General features: G+C 44.4%; 1 protein-coding gene across 1 annotated transcript; it reads right to left on the reverse strand.

Annotated features, from left to right (window-relative positions):
• Positions 1-10,050: 10,050 nt before the first annotated feature.
• AHSG (alpha 2-HS glycoprotein) lies at positions 10,051-18,391 on the reverse strand. The gene is made up of 7 exons (XM_007971821.3): positions 18,010-18,391; positions 15,570-15,680; positions 14,844-14,928; positions 13,996-14,159; positions 12,715-12,816; positions 11,423-11,506; positions 10,051-10,782 (listed from the first exon to the last, which is right to left on the reverse strand). Exons 1-7 carry the CDS (start codon positions 18,220-18,222, stop codon positions 10,438-10,440), a joined length of 1,104 nt encoding a protein of 367 aa, XP_007970012.3. The 5' UTR covers positions 18,223-18,391; the 3' UTR covers positions 10,051-10,437.
• Positions 18,392-22,045: the final 3,654 nt, after the last annotated feature.

Here is a 22,045-nt window from a genome sequence, read left to right on the forward strand (position 1 = left end):
ACTCGAGTCTCACTTTTGCTCAAGCACAACTTCTCCATAAGAACTCTGGAATGGATGCTTATTTTTAGTAACATTGGTATCCTCCCAATTTCCCAATGTTATTTCCAGGATATTAATCCTCCGTGCTCACATAAAACCTTTTTTCTTGGCTGAGTGTGGTGGCTCACATCTGTAATCCCAGCATTTTGGGAGGCCAAGGTGGGCAGATCACCTGGGGTCAGGAGTTCAAGACCAGCCTGACATGGAGAAACCCCATCTCTACTAAAAATACAAAATTAGCTGGGTATGGTGGCACATGCCTGTAATCCCAGTTGCTTGGGAGACTGAGGCAGGAGAATCGCTTGAACCCTGGAGGCAGAGGTTGCGGTGAGCCGAGATAGCATCATTGCACTCCAGTCTGGGCAACAAGAGCAAAAAAACAAAACAAAACAAAAGAACCTTTTTCTTTGAGGACCATGCCACAAAGCTTGCAGACACTTTCCTCTTCCTGTTCGGGCCATCTTCTGACCTACTGGCTTCTCTGTGTTGCTAACATCTTCGTCTCCTGGCTTACACTTCTGCCCTCCACCTTCACCTTGTCATTATTCACATGAATTCATCTTCTGTACAGACAACACCCTTACTTCTTTCTCGCTTGACCAGCTTGACACCAGAAACCAGCACCTAACTGCACGTGAAACTGATCTACTCTTTGATTGCCATTTTCTCCCCAACTCAATTTCTTCTTATTTCCACTGTTCTAGGCCACCCTGGCAAACTATAGCCAAAGGCCAAATTCAGCTCACTGCCAACTTTGTAATAAAAGTTTTATTGGAACACAGCCATGCCTATCCATTTGTATATTGGCTATGGCTGCTTTCTTCCTAAAATAGCAGAGTTGCATTGAAATAGAGACCAATGGCCCATAACACCAAAGATATTTACTATCTGGTCCTTCACTAAAAAGTTTTCTCTTATTCTAGACAAACAAAATAAAAATATCTTTCAATGAAAGCAAAACTTAAGCATTATAGAAAGTTTAGGAAATAAGAAAAAGCATTAATACAACAAAGAAAAGCAGCTCCCCATTATTCCATAATTCGGATATAATCACTGTTAGTATTTTAGTTTTTCTTCCTGTTACTTGGTAATTTTTTTATGTCTGTCTGTATGTATATATTAATATGTCTATGTATGTAAATTAATTTTAGAAAATCAGGATTAAACCACTTCATAACCCACTTTTTTCATTTCAAAATATATTAACAATGTTTTCCTACATGAATTGTTCTTTTTTTCTAACATGATTTTAAATTTCTGCAAAGTAGTCCATGGAGTGAATATAGCATCATTTCACCAGCCAGCCTCTGCCAGTACAGACTTTTTTACTTTTTTTTATACAAAGTTTCGCTCTTGTTGCCCAGGCTGGAGTGCAATGGTGCAATCTCAGCTCACCACAACCTCTGCATCCCGGGTTCAAGCAATTCTCCTGCCTCAGCCTCCTGAGTAGCTGGGATTACAGGAATGTACCACCACGCCTGGCTAATTTTATATTTTTAGTAGAGACGGGGGTTTCTCCATGTTGGTCAGGCTGGTCTCGAACTCCCGACCTCAGGTAATCTGCCTGCCTCAGCCTCCCAAAGTGCTGGGATTACAGGCACGAGCCACCACACCTAGCCAGAAAGTTTATATTGTTTATAATCTACTTTCTTTCAAATAGTGCTGTGATGAACATTATGAACTTTGTTAGCCTTGGCAGGCCATATGAAAGGAGGGTTGAAGTCACCAACTGCTAAATGCTGTACACACACACACACACACACAGTGATAAGAATGCTAATGAGGCAACATTGTATTTCACATATTCCCACTGGTTTTTGGTAGCTTTTGGGTAGAGGTGGGGAAAGGGCTAGAGGTGGTGAGAGTGGTATATGCTATCACCAGTGATATTTTATAAAAATGATTATTTGGGGGGGTGAAGCAAGATGGCCGAATAGGAACAGCTCCAGTCTCCAGCTCCCAGTGCGAGCGATACAGAAGACAGGTGATTTCTGCATTTTCAACTGAGGTACTGGGTTCATCTCACTAGGGAGTGCTGGACAATCGGTGCTGGTCAGCTGCTGCAGCCCAACCAGTGACAGCTGAAGCAGGGCGAGGCATCACCTCACCTGGGAAGCGCAAGGGGGAAGGGAATCCCTTTTCCTAGCCAGGGGAACTGAGACACACAACACCTGGAAAATCGGGTAATTCCCACCCCAATACTGTGCTTTACTAAGGGTCTTAGCAAACTGGCACACCAGGAGATTATATCCCACACCTGGCCGGGAGGGTCCCACACTCACGGAGCCTCCCTCATTGCTAACATAGCAGTCTGCGATCTAATGGCAAGGCAGCAGCGAGGCTGCGGGAGGGGCGCCCACCATTGCTGAGGCTTAAGTAGGCAAACAACGCCGCTGGGAAGCTCGAACTGGATGGAGCTCACAGCAGCTCAAGGAGGCCTGCCCCTCTCTGTAGGCTCCACCTCTGGGGACAGGGCGCAGCTAAACAACAACAACAACAACAAAAAGCAGCAGAAACCTCTGCAGGCACAAACGACTCTGTCTGACAGCTTTGAAGAGAGCAGTGGATCTCGCAACACGGAGGTTGAGATCTAAAAATGGACAGACTGCCTGCTCAAGTGGGTCCCTGACCCCTGAGTAGCCTAACTGGGAGACATCCCCCACTAGGGGCAGACCGACACCCCGCACCTCACACGGTGGAGTACACCCCTGAGAGGAAGCTTCCAAAGTAAGAATCAGACAGGTACACTCGCTGTTCAGCAATATTCTATCTTCTGCAGCCTCTGCTGCTGATAGCCAGGCAAACAGGGTCTGGAGTGGACCTCAAGCAATCTCCAACAGACCTACAGCTGAGGGTCCTGACTGTTAGAAGGAAAACTAACAAACAGGAAGGATACCCACACCAAAACGCCATCAGTAAGTCACCATCATCAAAGACCAGAGGCAGATAAAACCACAAAGATGGGGAAAAAGCAGGGCAGAGAAGCTGGAAATTCAAAAAATAAGAGCGCTTCTCCCCCTCCAAAGGAATGCAGCTCATCGCCAGCAACGGATCAAAGCTGGAGGGAGAATGACTTTGATGAGATGAGAGAAGAAGGCTTCAGTCCATCAAACTTCTCAGAGCTAAAGGAGGAATTACGTACCCAGCGCAAAGAAACTAAAAATCTTGAAAAAAGAGTGGAAGAATTGATAACTGGAATAATTAATGCAGAGAAAGCCATAAACAAACTGACAGAGATGAAAACCATGACATGAGAAATACGTGACAAATGCACAAGCTTCAGCAACCGACTCGATCAACTGGAAGAAAGAATATCAGCAATTGAGGATCAAATGAATGAAATGAAGTGAGAAGAGAAACCTAAAGAAAAAAGAAGAAAAAGAAATGAACAAAGCCTGCAAGAAGTATGGGATTATGTAAAAAGACCAAATCTACGTCTGATTGGGGTGCCTGAAAGTGCGGGGGAAAATGGAACCAAGTTGGAAAACACTCTTCTGGATATCATCCAGGAGAACTTCCCCAACCTAGTAGGGCAGGCCAACATTCAAATTCAGGAAATACAGAGAACGCCACAAAGATACTCCTCAAGAAGAGCAACTCTAAGACACATAATTGCCAGATTCAACAAAGTTGAAATGAAGGAAAAAATCTTAAGGGCAGCCAGAGAGAAAGGTCGGGTTACCCACAAAGGGAAGCCCATCAGACTAACAGCAGATCTCTCGGTAGAAACTCTAGAAGCCAGAAGAGAGTGGGGGCCAATATTCAACATTCTTAAAGAAGAGAATTTTAAACCCAGAATTTCATATCCAGCCAAACTAAGTTTCATAAGTGAAGAAGAAATAAAATCCTTTACAGATAAGCAAATGCTTAGAGATTTTGTCACCACCAGGCCTGCCTTACAAGAGACCCTGAAGGAAGCACTAAACATGGAAAGGAACAACCGGTACCAGCCATTGCAAAAACATGCCAAAATGTAAAGACCATCAAGGCTAGGAAGAAACTGCATCAACTAACGAGCAAAATAACCAGTTAATATCATAATGGCAGGATCAAGTTCACACATAACAATATTAACCTTAAATGTAAATGGAGTAAATGCTCCAATTAAAAGACACAGACTGGCAAACTGGATAAAGAGTCAAGATCCATCAGTTTGCTGTATTCAGGAGACCCATCTCACATGCAGAGACATACATAGGCTCAAAATAAAGGGATGGAGGAAGATCTACCAAGCAAATGGAGAACAAGAAAAAGCAGGGGTTGCAATCCTAGTCTCTGATAAAACAGACTTTAAACCATCAAAGATCAAAAGAGACAAAGAAGGCCATTACATAATGGTAAAGGGATCAATTCAACAAGAAGAGCTAACTATCCTAAATATATATGCACCCAATACAGGAGCACCCAGATTCATAAAGCAAGTCCTTAGAGACTTACAAAGAGACTTAGACTCCCATACAGTAATGATGGGAGACTTCAACACCCCACTGTCAACATTAGACAGATCAATGAGACAGAAAGTTAACAAGGATATCCAGGAATTGAACTAATCTCTGCAGCAAGCAGACCTAATAGACATCTACAGAACTCTCCACCCCAAATCAACAGAATATATATTCTTCTCAGCACCACATCACACTTATTACAAAATTGACCACATAATTGGAAGTAAAGCACTCCTCAGCAAATGTACAAGAACAGAAATTATAACAAACTGTCTCTCAGACCACAGTGCAATCAAACTAGAACTCAGGACTAAGAAACTCAATCAAAACCGCTCAACTACATGGAAACTGAATAACCTGCTCCTGAATGACTACTGGGTACATAACGAAATGAAGGCAGAAATAAAGATGTTCTTTGAAACCAATGAGAACAAAGATACAACATACCAGAATCTCTGGGACACATTTAAAGCAGTGTGTAGAGGGAAATTTATAGCACTAAATGCCCACAAGAGAAAGCAGGAAAGATCTAAAATTGACACTCTAACATCACAATTAAAAGAACTAGAGAACAAGAGCAAACACATTCAAAAGCTAGCAGAAGGCAAGAAATAACTAAGATCAGAGCAGAACTGAAGGAGATAGAGACACAAAAAACCCTCCAAAAAATCAATGAATCCAGGAATTGGTTTTTTGAAAAGATCAACAAAATTGATAGACCGCTAGCAAGACTAATAAAGAAGAAAAGAGAGAAGAATCAAATGGACGCAATAAAAAATGATAAAGGGGATATCACCACCGACCCCACAGAAATACAAAGTACCATCAGAGAATACTATAAACACCTATATGCAAATAAACTAGAAAATCTAGAAGAAATGGATAATTTCCAGGACACTTACACTCTCCCAAGACTAAACCAGGAAGAAGCTGAATCCCTGAATAGACCAATAGCAGGCTCTGAAATTGAGGCAATAATTAATAGCCTACCAACCAAAAAAAGTCCAGGACAGATGGATTCACAGCTGAATTCTACCAGAGGTACAAGGAGGAGCTTGTACCATTCCTTCTGAAACTATTCTAATCAATAGAAAAAGAGAGAATCCTCCCTAACTCATTTTATGAGGCCAACATCATCCTGATACCAAAGCCTGGCAGAGACACAACAAAAAAAGAGAATTTTAGACCAATATCCCTGATGAACATCGATGCAAAAATCCTCAATAAAATACTGGCAAACCGAATCCAGCAGCACATCAAAAAGGTTATCCACCATGATCAAGTGAGCTTCATCCCTGGGATGCAAAGCTGGTTCAACATACACAAATCAATAAATGTAATCCAGCATATAAACAGAACCAAAGACAAAAACCACATGATTATCTCAATAGATGCAGAAAAGGCCTTTGACAAAATTCAACAGCCCTTCATGATAAAAACTCTCAATAAATTTGGTATTGATGGAACGTATCTCAAAATAATAAGAGCTATTTATGACAAACCCACAGCCAATATCATACTGAATGGGAAAAAACTGGAAAAATTCCCTTTGAAAACTGGCACAAGATAGGGATGCCCTCTCTCACCACTCCTATTCAACATAGTGTTGGAAGTTCTGGCTAGGGCAATCAGGCAAGGGAAAGAAATCAAGGGTATTCAGTTAGGAAAAGAAGAAGTCAAATTGTCCCTGTTTGCAGATGACATGATTGTATATTTAGAAAACCCCATTGTCTCAGCCCAAAATCTCCTTAAGCTGATAAGAAACTTCAGCAAAGTCTCAGGATACAAAATCAGTGTGCAAAAATCACAAGCATTCTTATACAGCAGTAACAGACAAACAAAGAGCCAAATCAGGAATGAACTTCCATTCACAATTGCTTCAAAGAGAATAAAATACCTAGGAATCCAACTTACAAGGGATGTAAAGGACCTCTTCAAGGAGAACTACAAACCACTGCTCAGTGAAATAAAAGAGGACACAAACAAATGGAAGAACATACCATGCTCATGGATAGGAAGAATCAATATCATGAAAATGGCCATACTGCCCAAGGTAATTTATAGATTCAATGCCATCCCCATCAAGCTACCAACGAGTTTCTTCACAGAATTGGAAAAAACTGCTTTAAAGTTCATATGGAACCAAAAAAGAGCCCGCATTGCCAAGACAATCCTAAGTCAAAAGAACAAAGCTGGAGGCATCACGCTACCTGACTTCAAACTATACTACAAGGCTACAGTAACCAAAACAGCATGGTACTGGTACCAAAACAGAGATATAGACCAATGGAACAGAACAGAGTCCTCAGAAATAATACCACACATCTACAGCCATCTGATCTTTGACAAACCTGAGAGAAACAAGAAATGGGGAAAGGATTCTCTATTTAATAAATGGTGCTGGGAAAATTGGCTAGCCATAAGTAGAAAGCTGAAACTGGATCCTTTCCTTACTCCTTATACGAAAATTAATTCAAGATGGATTAGAGACTTAAATTTTAGACCTAATACCATAAAAATCCTAGAAGAAAACCTAGGTAATACATAGGCATGGGCAAGGACTTCATGTCTAAAACACCAAAAGCAACGGCAACAAAAGCCAAAATTGACAAATGGGATCTCATTAAACTAAAGAGCTTCTGCACAGCAAAAGAAACTACCATCAGAGTGAACAGGCAACCTACAGAATGGGAGAAAATTTTTGCAATCTGCTCATCTGACAAAGGGCTAATATCCAGAACCTACAAAGAACTCAAACAAATTTACAAGAAAAAAACAAACAACCCCATCAAAAAGTGGGCAAAGGATATGAACAGACATTTCTCAAAAGAAGACATTCATACAGCCAACAGACACATGAAAAAATGCTCATCATCACTGGCCATCAGAGAAATGCAAATCAAAACCACAATGAGATACCATCTCACACCAGTTAGAATGGCAATCATTAAAAAGTCAGGAAACAACAGATGCTGGAGAGGATGTGGAGAAATAGGAACACTTTTACACTGTTGGTGGGATTGTAAACTAGTTCAACCATTATGGAAAACAGTATGGCGATTCCTCAAGGATCTAGAACTAGAAGCACCATATGACCCAGCCATCTCATTACTGAGTATATACCCAAAGGATTATAAATCATGCTACTATAAAGACACATGCACACTTATGTTTATTGCGGCACTATTCACAATAGCAAAGACTTGGAATCAACCCAAATGTCCATCAGTGACTGACTGGATTAAGAAAATGTGGCACATATACACCATGGAATACTATGCAGCCATAAAAATGGATAAGTTTGTGTCATTTGTAGGGACATGGATGCAGCTGGAAACCAGCATTCTCCACAAACTGTCACAAGAACAGAAAACCAAACACTGCATGTTCTCACTCATAGGTGGGAACTGAACAATGAGATCACTTGGACTCGGGAAGGGGAACATCACACACCAGGGCCTATCATGGGAAGGGAGGAGGGGGGAGGGATTACACTGGGAGCTATACCTGATGTAAATGACAAGTTGATGGGTGCTGATGAGTTGATGGGTGCAGCACACCAACGTGGCACAAGTATACATATGTAACAAACCTGCATGTTATGCACATGTACCCTAGAACTTAAAAGTATAATAATAATAAAAAAAATTTAAAAAATGATTATTTGGGAAATTGATGTTGAGTGCCATGTCATAGAGGTTATGTATTCTTGCTTTAAATCTTAAAGATTAAAAATACATAATTTACCTTTTGAAACAACTTAAATCCTACACATTTAAAAAAAATTAGCCAAAGATAGTGGTGCAATCTCAGCTTACTACAGTCATGACCTCCTGGCCTGAGGTGATCCGCCCACCTGTATTCCAAATAGCTGGGCCCACAGGCTCACGCCACTACACCTGGCTAATTTTTGTATATTTTGTAGAGACAGGGTTTTGCCATGTTGTCCAGGCTGCTCTCAAACTCCTGGGCTCAAGTGATTCACCCACCTCGGCCTCCCAAGAGCTGGGATTACAGGTATGAACCACCGTACCTGCCACCATGCCTGGCTGAGATTGCATATTTTTAAAGCAAGCACACTGTGAGTCTTACTTAAAACATTGCACTCTGACTATCCCATCATGTTTTGTCAATATCACGGGCACCACACTTTTTCATGTGCAGCAAAATTTTGAGGAGTAACTTTGATTATTGCTATTTTATTATTCTAATGTTTGGTGTTATTAGATTTTTTTTTTTTTTTGAGACCGAGTCTTGCTCTGTTGCCTAGACTGGAGTGCAATGGCGCCATCTCGGCTCATTGCAACTTCTGCCTCTTGGGATCAAGTAATTCTCCTGCCTCAGCCTCCTGAGTAGCTGGGATTACAGGTGCCTGCCACCATGCCCAGCTAATTTTTGTATTTTTAGTAGAGACAGTGTTTCACCATGTTGATCAGACTGGTCTCCAACTCCTAACCTCAGGTGATCCACCTGCCTCGGCCTCCCAAACTGCTGAGATTACAGGCATGAGCCACTGGGCCTGGACAATTTTTGTATTATCTTAACATCCACCAAATATTCTTAATTGGTAGTAGTGACACAAGTATGGAAAAATGCACCTGAAATCCAATAACTTTGAAACAAACATGTGTTAGACATAATTAAAATCCACTAAGAAGGCAAATAAATGAGACATATGTAATGCTATTAATTTAGCAGAGAATACTCTGTAAAATAATAACATAAGAAAGGACAGAGCAGCATTAATACAAAAACTGTGCTATAAGGGTGGCAGATTTAACAGCTCTATAACTCATTCTGTCTAATATTATTGGGAATAAGTAATTCTAAAATAATGCACATTTTGAATAATGCTGTCTCCAGGTGTGCATCATTTAGAGGAAACAAGTCACATAGGAAACTGTTTTAGGTAATTCTAGCGAGGAAATCCTGAAGATATTTGGAAATGCAATGTTAGAATTCAAGAAAGAGGTCCAATCTGGAGCTATTAAGTTGCAGTTATCTGGGTAAGAATGATAGTTTAAATCATGAGAGAGGATAAACTTGCCAAGTAGAGTGCAGATTTAAGAGAAGGTCAAAGCCGGGCGCAGTGGCTCACGCCTGTAATCCCAGCACTTTGGGAGGCTGAGGCAGGTGGATCACGAGGTCAGGAGATGGAGAACATCCTGGCCAACATGGTGAAACCCCATCTCTACTAACATACAAAAACATTAGCTGGGTGTGGTCATGCGCGCCTGTAGTCCCAGCTACTCAGGAGGCTGAGGCAGGGGAATCGTTTGAACTTGGGAGGCGGAGGTTGCAGTGAGCTGAGATCGTGCCACTGCACTCCAGCCTGGGTGACAGAGTGAGACTCCGTCTCAAAAAAAAAAAAAAAAGGTCATATCTTGTGAGTTGTGGGAAGATCCTAGTCTCACTTTTTCCTGTATCTGGCAATACAGCAGGTTTTTGTTCTCTTTTGGTTCTATTTTCACTTTGGTTTTGATTAGGGACACTGTGTGGTTGTTGGGATAAAAGGCTATGCATGTGAGGGGAACTGGGATGAAGTCGGCAATAAGCATGACCACACTCAGCTTAGAACCTTCTTTATTAAGGAAGGTATTTCAGGCACTTTTATTAACAGGCACATATAAGCTTAGCAAGAGCACCTTTCAAAGTCACAGTTGCAATGGTTTTCGTAAGGTCAGCCAGAGGCAGAGAACACAATCATGGTGGCTTACCATCAAAATCATGACAAGTTGTCAACCTAATGCCTTCTGTCAAACATAACCACCATCCCCTCTGCTTCTGTCCTGTGAGGAATGACAGGAAGTAGGGATTCAAGACTTGATATTAATGTAGATCACATGTGACACTTACGTGGTCAGCAGACAAGGCCCCCCACCCATGCCCAGGCTTGGACAAAATGGTGGCTATGTTTTCTCTGCCAAACCTCCTCATCTCTGCCATGTCTAGCCTAGACCTTGAAGTGTCTGACCCTCCCCGGACATGGAGGAACCACTGGCCCAGCAGCAGCACCAACACTAGGCTGCACCACTGAGCGTGTTTTCCGGGAGTGCAACGCTTCTCCTGAGGGGGACCCCAATGAGACCACACCCATGAAGAAGTGGCGCAGGTCATAGTGTGACGAGTGCATCGGGACTGCTGGGGGAGCTGCCGCGAACACACGGGTGTCTATGGGTGAGCCAGCTGAAAGGGGTTCAGATGTGCCAAGTGGATAGGACGCAGGTGCATCTGCATCCACCACGGCGGTGGGGACTGCTTCATTGGCACCTTCTGGTTGGGGCTGTGAGGTCGCAGGCTGGAAAAAGGACAATTTCCTTCAGTTAGTTTGCTTCCTCCTCCCAGTCAAGACCACCCACAGGTCCAGGTGGCACTGGCACCCAATTTCATCACATTATACATTTTTATTTGCAAAGAGTCTAGCAAGAAAGGACCTACCTAAGTACAGCGGATTGCCATCAAGGTTACAAGGAGGGGTGACTGGCCTATCCTGGCCCCAGCCAGGATTGCCTTGGTGATGGTGGACTTGCACACATATGTCCCATGAGTAAAAGCACCCCACCTATGGCTCACCCTAGCCCAGCAGTGCCACCCTCTTTGTCATCTGAAGCTGCAGCCAGTGAGGGCTGCCAGGTAGATCTGGCCACCTGGTCTCTGCAACTCAGGAAACCACTCCCACCTCCCACAAATAAAAAGGTGGCTTTGTCAACTACACAGTAAGGTGGTTCTTCCCTGTAGTCACTAGTTCATGGGAGGGAAAGGCATAGCTAAAATATCCTTCCATTTGTTGATGATTCCACATACCCTAGTCTTATTTCATACTGTGAGGTTGGGAAGCGCAGGAGAGCAAATGTCCTGTCATCACCACTGCACTGCATAAATGTGAAGAGGTCATTGTATTCTGAAGGTGCAGGCAAGAATATTCATGGAGCTGTTACCTGTGTTTGGAACACTGTGCAGGTCACTGCAACCTCTTCTCCACCAAGCTTCTCATTGAGCGTTGCCTTACAAAAGCCATATTGCTGCCCACAGAGAAAGAGGAGTTATTTTAACTGATTTAAAAAATGGATCCCCCCCTCAATTTCATTGACACTCCAACCTTAAATTAGTTTGAGAAACCATTTTTCTTAAAGTTATAGTTTCTGCTTGTGGAACGTATATGATTCTATATATGATATGGAAATACAGAAATACTTTGAGAGTGAGAGATTACCCATAATCCCTTTCCGGTGGTGACCTAGAAAGAACGAGTGTTAACATTGATGCATTTCTTTCTTATTTTAAAATACTATTAAATACGATTTAAAAATTGAGATCATTGTGACTATACGATGTTGTATCCTGTGTTTTTTCACTTGCCACAAGAGCATTTTCTCATATCATTCATTATTCTTTGAAAACACAATTTTTAGCGTCTGCACAATTTTCTATTTACCGATGTGCATGTATTATTCAATGACACCTTCCTGTTGGACATACAGATCTCTCTTTTTTGGTCTCTTTGTATCTGTAATAAATCATTTTTATAGATACATTCTGTCAAATGTCACTGATGATTTCTTTTTTTGAGACAGAATCTCACTCTGTTGCCCAGGCTGAAGCGCAGTGGTGCGATCTCAGTTCACTGCAACCTCCGCCTCCCAGGTTCACACCATTCTCCTGCCTCAGCCACCCGAGTAGCTGGGACTACAGGTGCCCACCACCACGCCCGGCTAATTTTTTTTGTATTTTTAGTAGAGATGGGATTTCACCGTGTTAGCCAAGATGGTCTCGATCTCCTGACCTCATGATCCACCCATCTTGGCCTCCCATAGTGCTGGAATTACAGGCGTGGGCCACCACCCCAGCCACTGATGATTTCTTTAGACTAAAATCCTAGAAGTGTACGTTATCAGCTCAAGGACTTGAAAGTTTCGTATCAGAGTTATATGCCTAGAAAATGTGCATGTCACACTCCCAGTGGCTGGGTGTGACTTGACTTGGCTTCATTAGGAAATAGCCTCTGTCTTTCTCCTAACTCCATGGGCTTGCAGTGGGTGAGATGACTTGGTGATGGCTTTTGAAGGGGTGAGGTGACACCCTAAGGAAAGACCTGCCATGATCCACAGGGAGTGGGCATTTGCACTGTTATTCTCTGTCTGCAGCCCCAAGATACAAACTACCCAAGGATGTTCTGTTCCACAAACAGCTCTGTCTGAGTGGTAACAACCCAAGGTCCCAGCCCACTCACCTTTTTTGCCAGCAGGCTGCAGTTGGCTGCTTCTGTGGCCTCTTTAGCAACACAGTCAGTGCCAGATATTGTAAACTCCACATATGTAGAAGGTGGGAGGGGCTGAGAAGAGTACATGAAAATGCTCTTGAGGAAACATGACTTAGCATGAAAAGGGCAGAGAAGGAGAGCGGGAAGTAGCCTCCCTCCGGGACCGCCATTCATGCAGACTATGCGTGGTCCCAGAAGGCATGTCCCTCAATGGCTTACATAGGGCAGTCGCTACGGGGTTGTGTTCTGAAATGCTTGTACTTTATGGATTGTGTCTTCCTTGTAGGAGGGGCAAGTATCCATCACGGATCCTTCAGGTTGGAGGTGAGTTTGCAGATAGGAAACAGGAATCAGAAGGCCAGCCTTAGACTGATAGGAGTGGGAACCCTTCCTCCCCACAGCCCTCGCTCTTGGGCTGCACTTGAGACTCAAGGTTCAGGTTACTCCAAGATAGGGTGGGAAAGTGAAGAGATTAATACCTCTTCCACCTATTTCATAGAGCAGATTCAAATGAAAAGATTTAGATGAAAGTATGGAAGATATCACTTGAGCTTTTTTTTTCTTATAGTAGTTGCAGCATATGGACACAACAAAATATCTATTATTTGATCTAGTCTGGGGTGGAGATGTTCTGAGAATCACATATCTGATTAATAGAATTGCCATCTATACTAGTATATTTCCAAGTATGGCCATGGCTGATATCCAGAATACATTTTCTTAAACGTTTGAATTCTGTTGCATTCAAATGTGCTAAACCACCCACAGTACAATGAGATGTTTTCTCCAGTGACTCGAAAGGCATTTTAGGATCTTGCCATTATAAACTCGTCAGCACAAGTGAGTATTAATTACGAGTCTGTGGCAGATGTTCAGCAGAGATGGGTGATGAGGGAGCCCAGTGAATTTACAGAGAATGCTTCTGGCCGATGTGGGAACCTCTACCCGCTGATACCGAGCTTTGGTTTTAGCTGGAACTGAGGGAGTGGGGATGTACCCGCCTGCAACTGTGGCTGCTGGATGTTACAGCGGCCCAGCATGGGGGAGGAACCGAGGGTGTTGGGGGTCCTCATGACACTCAGGGACCTGATACCCCTTAGGATGCTTTCTTCCCTTTCCAAACAACCCTCTCCTTGCTTTCTCATCCCTGCCCCTGCACCTGTTCTTCCCTCCCTCCCGATCCACCACGTGCAGTACATTCCCGAAGTGCCACCGAATTGCCCAACCTGTCAAAAGAATCTCAGTCTTTACCACAAGTTGAGCCCGGGAAATTTCCTCCAGCTGAAAATTGGAGCCGTTGTTTCGGGCGTTGAAGGCGGCCAGGGCAGCTTCCGCGGCGTGCACCACCCTGGTGTCGTTCAGCGGGGCCAGCAGGGGGCAGTCTCGGCACACTTTGCGCACGTCTTCGGCCGAGTCTGCTCGGAGAGGGGAAACCCGGATATGGGCGGCCAGTCTCCGTGGCATCGCACCAGCTCTGCTGGTTAGCAAGGGCTAAGGCACGCCCCAAATGGCTTCACGCACTTTCACTGTTTCTTACTAAACCTTCAAACAGCTCGTGCCATGCTGACATTTCTGCAGGAGCCCTTATCATCACGGGGCAATTTTCACCTCCAATAACAATAACTTCTTTTTATTTTTTTGAGACGATCTCACTCTGTGTCACCCAGGCTGGAATGCAGTGGCGTGATCTCGGCCCACTGCCACCTCTGCTTCCCAGGTTCAAGCGATTCTCCTGCTCCAGCCTCCCTGGTAGCTGGGATTACAGGCAAGCACCACCACACCCAGCTAATTTCCACACCCAGCTAATTTTTATATTTTTAGTAGAGATGGGGGTTTCACCATGTTAGCCAGACTGGTCTCGAACTCCTCACCTCAGGTGATCCACCCGCCTCGGGTGGGTGGATTACAGGCATGAGCCACCGCACCAGGCCAAGAGCAGCTTCTTAAAATACAATTTTAAAATCCCAGAACCCAGGAAATTTGGCTTCTACTTTTCCTCACCGACAAAGCGGCTAGAACTACTTAGGTTGAAAATCATTCAGCTCCTTTCCCCGCTTTCTCTACAAGGAAAAAATAAGAATAAGAATAGTCATCTGTACCTGGACTGGAATCACATTTTGCGTACACCACGGAAAACTTGCCATTTACTTTCAACAACTGGAAATCACAGTCTCCTTCGACAGCCTGGAGAAAGAAACCCAGGTGAGGATGGCTGCCCTTCCCCTTCGCACCCGGGGAAGGCTTCCTCCAGGCATGGCTGTCAAAGGTGACCCTTGCAAAATCGCCTTCTTTGGGTAATACTGAAACATGGCACTCTCTGCTTTCAGGGATACAACAATATAGTTAAACACTTGTAAAAATCAGCCTCAGGGCAGGTGGCATCAAATGGCAATTTTATTTATGATGATGATTATTATTATTTTGAGGTAGAGATTCGCTGTTGTTGCCCAGGCTGGAGTGCAATACCAGGATCTTGGCTCACTGCAATCTCCGCCTCCCGGGTTCAAGCGATTCTCCTGCCTCAGTCTCCTGAGTAGCTGGGATTTACAGGTGCCCGTCACCACGCCCAGCTAATTTTTGTACTTTTAGTAGAGACGCGGTTTCACCCTGCCGGCCAGGCTGGTCTGGAACTCCTGACCTCAGGTGATCCACCTGCCTCGGTCTCCCAAAGTGCTGGGATCATAGGCATGAGCCTCTGCGCTCGGCCACAAATGGCAATTTTAGAAACTGTACCCTGGCTAGCCAAGAAGGCAGGTTGAGAAACTGGGTGAATCTGTGGAGCTGGCCGAAGGACCACCCACAGCCACCCTAAGAAGGGTACTCACATGCTCCTTCAGCTGCCTCACTCTGCATCCTGCCACAGGGGTGGGGTCCAGCACATGGCAGGTGGTCTCCAGGGTGTCTATTTCAATCTCAAACATCTCTCCAAAGGGCTGCTGTGGAGACAAAGAGTGAAGCCGTGAGCAGCCCATTCCCCTGATCCTGTGGTGTGGGCCACGGTGTGCGCCCTCACTGGGCTTGAGCACACTCCACTTTTGGAGAGGTGAGGGAAATGTCATTCTTATTGTCAGTCTGCAACTCTGTCTAGCTCTGAACTGGCCCGTGGGCAGGACAATGACCAGGGCTTGTCTGGTCTTCGTCTGTCGATTACAGGAGCACCAGATGATGCTCGCAAAGCAGAGGAGGTCCTGGGCTTGAACAAGTCGATGGAGCCACAGCCCTCACTCTGAGCCCTATTTGGAAACTACAAATGAGTATTAACGCTTATTTGTATTTATTATTTATTTATTATTTTTAAGATTTCACTTTTCAAGCATTGCTTTGGAAAATCCAGGTTTGGATTTTTCTCAGATGAGCTGCAAAATAAGGTTGTGTAGGGTAATATCTTACTGTCTTTTTTTTTAGTCTCCTCTATCCCTCCCTCTCCTTTCTTTCTTCCTTTTATTACTTTCCTTCCTTCCTCCATTTTCTTTTCCTTCCTAGAGGGTTTGCTGCTGCTGTCCTTGGCTTTTCCTTTGTCTCGGCTTGTGCAGCAGGTGCCGGCATGCAACGATGCTGCTCTCTACTTCCCCCTGCTGGCGGTAATGGGGAAGGGCGAGTCTCCCTCTGACAGGAAACTGGGTATCACTAGTGTAGACATGAGGGAGCTTGCAACAATCCTTGGAGATGTTCTTGTCAGTTCACCTGTTTTTGTATCCTGTCTTCGAAGCCTGAAAAATTCAGAAGGTACAAGTATGCCTTTTATTCTCTCAGCCCAGCTCTGCTTGCCTCTCATTGGTTCTGCCTGACTCACTAGTACCTGAAGCCTCAGCATCTCCTCCCCTGGGAGAAGCTCTGCATTTTTATGATGTCCAGGTATGTGCAGAGTGACCGCCTGAAAGCGTCCACAGCTCTGAAGAACAGGAACTGGGTACACCTGAGTTTCTCAAGGAACCCAACTCTGAGGCTCTGCCTTTAGTGAAAGTCACAATGCCCATTCATTATTACTTGTTCCCTCAGATGTGCATATTGCGTGTTCATTTCCCCTGAATTGATCAGCGTTTCCTCCTAACCACCATTGTGCTTTAATATGGCTGCAGCACTCTTAAAATCCATCCGGAGAATCCTGATTTCACATATTTTATCTCTTTGTGAGATGGATGGCAGTTGTCAGCCGGTCCAGGCTTCCTGTTGTTTACCTTATTTTCCAACCTAGATTGTAAACTCTTGTGGGCACATATTATGCCTTTTTCACCATTATATTAGGTTGAACCATTAAAACAGTCAATATTTGGTTGCTTTAGATATAGAAAAAAAGCAGTTTTATATGGTTCAACCTAATATCTCTGGTTCTTGTCCAAGGAAGGCTTGTAATACATATTTGCTGAAAGAATTGTCATTCATCAGAAATAAAATCTAATTTCAAAACAGGCAGTAGACAGACAGCTTCTTCCCACCGCTCCAAATCTCTTTACTGATCCCCGAGGCATATTTCCAGCTTGACTTTTCTTGTCACCGGCTTCAGGCTGTGTTGGTTTCCTGTCTAGCGTGTGAGGAGGTGAATCCTGTTTATGCCAAGACTTCTCTCTGGGATGTGGGTAACTCTCTTAGGGAGGCAGTTTGTATAGAAGAAGGAACACAGATGTGGAATCAAATCCCAGCCTGAAGACTTAGTAATTATATGATCTTGGACCAAAACACACACACACACACACACACACACACACACACACACACACACACACACACAACAGAGCCTTGGTTTCCTCTTGTGTAAGACAAGAACAATATATGCACCACACAGCACCAGGAGGCAGGACTGGGAAAGAGTAAATGAGATGATCTATGTGAACGGGCCTGGCATATAGTAGGCATCTGCCAGATGCTAGTTTTATTCATTCTCAGTCTTTGTCAGAGAGAAACCAAACCAAAGACAGATACGTGATTTTCAGCCAGTGGTAACGTGGCAACCAGGAGCTGGTTTCTTGGGTCCTAGTTTTTCCAGCAAGTTACACTTTCCACCTGTGATCTGCAAACTACCACTGAAGCACTTTTTCTTCTGCACACCACCCCACACCCTACCCAGCTCCCTCCTGAGACCCATGACTGCTGTACAGAATGTCTCCTCTCTTGGTCTCTGCCTGTCCCTTCCCTCACTCCTGGGAAGAAATCAAAGAATTTACTCCTCTGTGGTTTCATTTGCACTGGGAGATGGTGATCTTTTGAGGCACCTGGTTGAGCTCCACATACAAATTATTTCAGCTCATACACAGCAGGTCCACTTACCTGAGGCCACACCTTCACTTCATCAATCTGGTTCAAGGTGTGTTTGTATCCCCAAGGAAGGTGTTGATTGATGTAGTCTACAGCCACCAGAGCTGCTTCCTCAGTTTCTGGATCATCGCAGTTCGGTTGTCTGTAAATCAGCCCTGGGCCATGTGGGGCTGAGTGGCAGCCCCAGAGCCAAGCAAGACAAAGGAGAAGGACAAGGGACTTCATGGCTGCCCCAGAGAGGCCCTGGCAGGTGTGCAGGTGGCTGGAGGCTTCGGGACCAACCCAGGTGCTTTGCTGGGAAAGGTAGACTCATGGAGGGTAATGGGCTTTATTTATCTGTTGGAGCCTGCCGGAAGAATTGCATAAGGATACAGGATGATTTCTGCTTTGGTTCAAAAAAAAAAAAAAAAACCTGCAAACATCAGCCCTGGAAAAGCAAACAGGTTAGGACATCGCTGGTCCCCAAGAAATCTGCCAAAGTCCATGCTGCTGTGGGGGAGATGCTCCAAAGTCTGCTTGGAACATGAACATGGTAATAGCAGCAAAGAGAAGACAGCTGAGGGGATGAGGTGGACATGGTCAGCCTCAGAGTGCCATGGGTTTGGCAGCAGAGGAAATGTCTTCTACTGTGATCTGAGCATGCCATGGGGTCTGTGAGAGGGAAGAGGGGATACTCAGCAATTTGAAAAAATTCTCTAATGTCAGGGGGAATTAGCTTTCCAAGAGGAGTCCTACAGGAAGAACAAGGCCCACAGATATAGCAAAGGTACAGATGTGCTATAGGAGATGCCAAGATTTTGGGGGAAGATTCTTGGAGAAAAGAAGAAAGAATGAGATATGTTTCTGCCTAAAGTGGGTAATGGAGGTGGAAGGAGGGGGTTCCCATGGCAGGACCAGGATGGGAAATAACCAGCAAAACGTGTGGGGTTCCCTGCCTCTTCTCTTCCTTCTCCAGACCTCACTGCCAGGGCCCTGCAGGTGGCAGCACAGATGGGCACTGACCTGAGTCTCCTAGCTGGCTGAGCATGATTAGCACCAGTAACCTAGTGCCCCAGCCAGTGCACAAGTGCAGCAGAGGGGAGTGCTGATCTAACAGCTACTCATCTGACACAGCTCTGGGTTTGAGTTCCACACTGCAGGCTGAGACGCTGCACAAGCAGCTAAGGACACAAATGCCCCTTGAACACTCTTTGCAGACTCAGCAGAATTATGGTGTGTCTTTCTGGCCAGAACACAGGGCCAGTGTTGACTCCAGGCACTGCCTATTAAGTGACCCTTGACAATTCCAAGTGTGACCTCCAAGGAGGGTTGGCAGGATAAAGAGAGGCTTGGGAAATATCACACAAGGACCTTTTTTGGTTTAGTCTGAAACAAAGAAACCCTCTCATGGAGACCAACATGATCTTCAGATATTTAGAGGCCATCATTGTGTGTGGGTGAATTTGTTCTAATGTTTGATACTGCTTCAGAGGAAAAAAAAAAAAAAAAAACTGGTTAAAAAAAAAGGAAAGAAGAGGGGCTCCTCCAAAGGGAAGCTTAATATTGACTTTCTGGGGTGAGGATCGAGATGAGGGAGGTGAAGTGAGTGGTGACGGGGCAGAGAAGGTAGTTGGCAGGACTGTTTTCACATTTACTCCCAGCCGCTTACACACCACACAGAATCTTAATGACAGAAGCTCACAAGGTGTGGCCGGGACTCCAGGTTCTCTCTGAGACGGGGAACATGACTCTTCCAGATGCAAAACAGACTCTGGTCATTTAGCAAGATGATCCTCAAAGCCAGGGGCAACCTTCCATCAGCCTTATACTCCATTTGACTCAGGCTCTGACTCCTGAACTGTGTGTAGAAGCTATGCTTTTCTTTACATAATCTTTAAAAATATTGAAGAGCTGGGCTTGGTGGCTCACACCCATAATCCCAGCACTTTGGGAGGCCGAGTTGGGCAGATCACGAGGTCAGGAGATTGAGCCCATCCTGGCCAACATGGTGAAACACCGTCTCTACTAAAAATACAAAAATTAGCTGGGCGTGGTGGCGCACGCCTGTAGTCCCACCTACAGGCTGAGACAGGAGAATCACTTGAACCCAGGGGGTGGAGGTTGCAGTGAACCGAGATGGCACCACTGCACTCCAGCCTGGCAACAGAGGGAGACTCCATTTCAAAAAAAAGAAAGAAAGAAAAAAAAAAAAGGCCGGGCGCAGTGGCTCACGCCTGTAATCCCAGCACTTTGGGAGGCCGAGGCGGGTAGATCATGAGGTCAGGAGATTGAGACCATCCTGGCTAACACAGTGAAACCCTGGTGTGGTGGCGGGCACCTGTAGGCCCAGCTACTCGGGAAGCTGAGGCGGGAGAATGGCGGGAACCCGGGAGGCAGAGCTTGCAGTGAGCTGAGATCCGGCCACTGCACTCCAGCCTGGGCGACAGAGCGAGACTCTGCCCCCCGCCCAAAAAAAAATTGAATAAAGTGTGGTGTGGTGGCACACACCTGCAATCCCAACTATGAAGGCAGGATGATCGCATAAGCCTTGGAGTAAGCTATGGCTGCAGTGAGCTATGATCGTGCCACTGCGCTCCAGCCCAGCCAACAGAATGAGACTGTCTCAATAAAGAAATCATTCACAATCTCATCATGCAGAGATAAACAATGTTAATGTTTTGGTGCATTTATATCTTTTCTTTTTTCTATGTAAAATAATATTTTAATATAATTTTGATTATACTGCATATACAGCTTTTAAAATTTTTTCACCCATCATTTTAACTTTAATATTTTCCTATGTCATTTAAGTAGACTTAAAAACACGTTTACAGGCCAGGCGCTGTGGCTTACACCTGTAATCCCAGCACTTTGGGAGGCCGAGGCAGGTGGATCACTAGGTCAAGAGATAGAGACCATCTTGGCCAACATGGTGAAACCCCATCTGTACTAAAAATACAAAAAATTAGCTGGGCATGGTGCTTGATGCCTGTAATCTCAGCTACTTGGGAGGCTGAGGCAGGAGAATCACTTGAACCCGGGATGCGGAGGCTGCAATGAGGGGGGATTGTACCACTGCACTCCAGCCTAGGCAACAGAGGGAAACTCTGTCTCAAAAGCAAACAAACAAAAAAACACAACACACCTTCTTATTTAGGAATCTCTAGCTTTTGATTCCTTTTTTCAGGATAGATTTTTAGAAGTAAAATGATTGATCCTAATGATTTGCACATTTTTAAAGCTCTTAATTTCTATAGTCAAATCGCCTATTTGGCTGTGCCAATTTATTCCCTTCCATTTAGCTGTTGTGTGATATCAGCTCAGCTGTTTTCTCTTTTCCTCTGTTACTGCTTTCATGCTGACTTTTGTGGGAGCTTAGATATGTGAACACTATCAGAACTCTTTTTTTTAAATGTAATTTATGAATATCTTTGCTTTTATCTCAACTTCTCCGTATGCCTAATACTTATAAACTAAAATAACTTTGGTATCAAGCCGAATAAAATGGTTCCTTAGATTTTTTCAGGTTCCTTAGAAAGAAATGTTGCCATTTACTTACTAGAAATGAGGAAGAAAATAGATGATATTTTGGTATGTTTTCCAAGATGACTGTAGCATTAGTGCCAATGGGTAGTTCCCCGTGCCTGCTGACACCAGTTTTAAACTTTAAAGGATTCTCACTTATCAGTTGTGTGTGGGACTCCTGAGTGATCTTCACATGTTGAATACATATACTCATGAGCAATCTTGGGTCAGTTTGATCCAACTGGCTCCAGCTTCTTTGCATGTCAGTAGGAGATAGGCATTTCCTCCATTTTCTAGTCCTTTGCTGCATTATTTTAGTTACTTTTCTGTGCATTTTTCTATGAGGTTCACATCACAGCAATAAAATAATCCTCATTCCATTCACACTATGATGGCTGATAGTGTGTTGAGGATATCAAGGGCTTGTTAGAACTGGTTAAGGAGAGCAGGCCCAACAGTCTAAGGAGCAGGAGAGGATCAGCAATCTCCAGGAGATGGCAGCAGGGCACCGAGCAGTGCTTGCTGGATGCAACCCTTGTACAAC

The sequence above is a fragment of the Chlorocebus sabaeus genome, chromosome 15 (assembly GCF_047675955.1).
Source record: "Chlorocebus sabaeus isolate Y175 chromosome 15, mChlSab1.0.hap1, whole genome shotgun sequence".
Classification (NCBI taxonomy): domain Eukaryota; kingdom Metazoa; phylum Chordata; class Mammalia; order Primates; family Cercopithecidae; genus Chlorocebus; species Chlorocebus sabaeus.

Bases quoted from the DNA above. Each gene is read 5' to 3' on its own strand.
- AHSG (XM_007971821.3), bottom strand. From the start codon at position 18,222: ATGAAGTCCCTTGTCCTTCTCCTTTGTCTTGCTTGGCTCTGGGGCTGC. The intron at 15,681-18,009 runs GTAAGTGGACCT...TTGTCTCCACAG, and splicing joins AAGTGAAGGTGTGGCCTCAG to CAGCCCTTTGGAGAGATGTT. The intron at 14,929-15,569 runs GTGAGTACCCTT...TTCTTTCTCCAG, and splicing joins TGAGGCAGCTGAAGGAGCAT to GCTGTCGAAGGAGACTGTGA.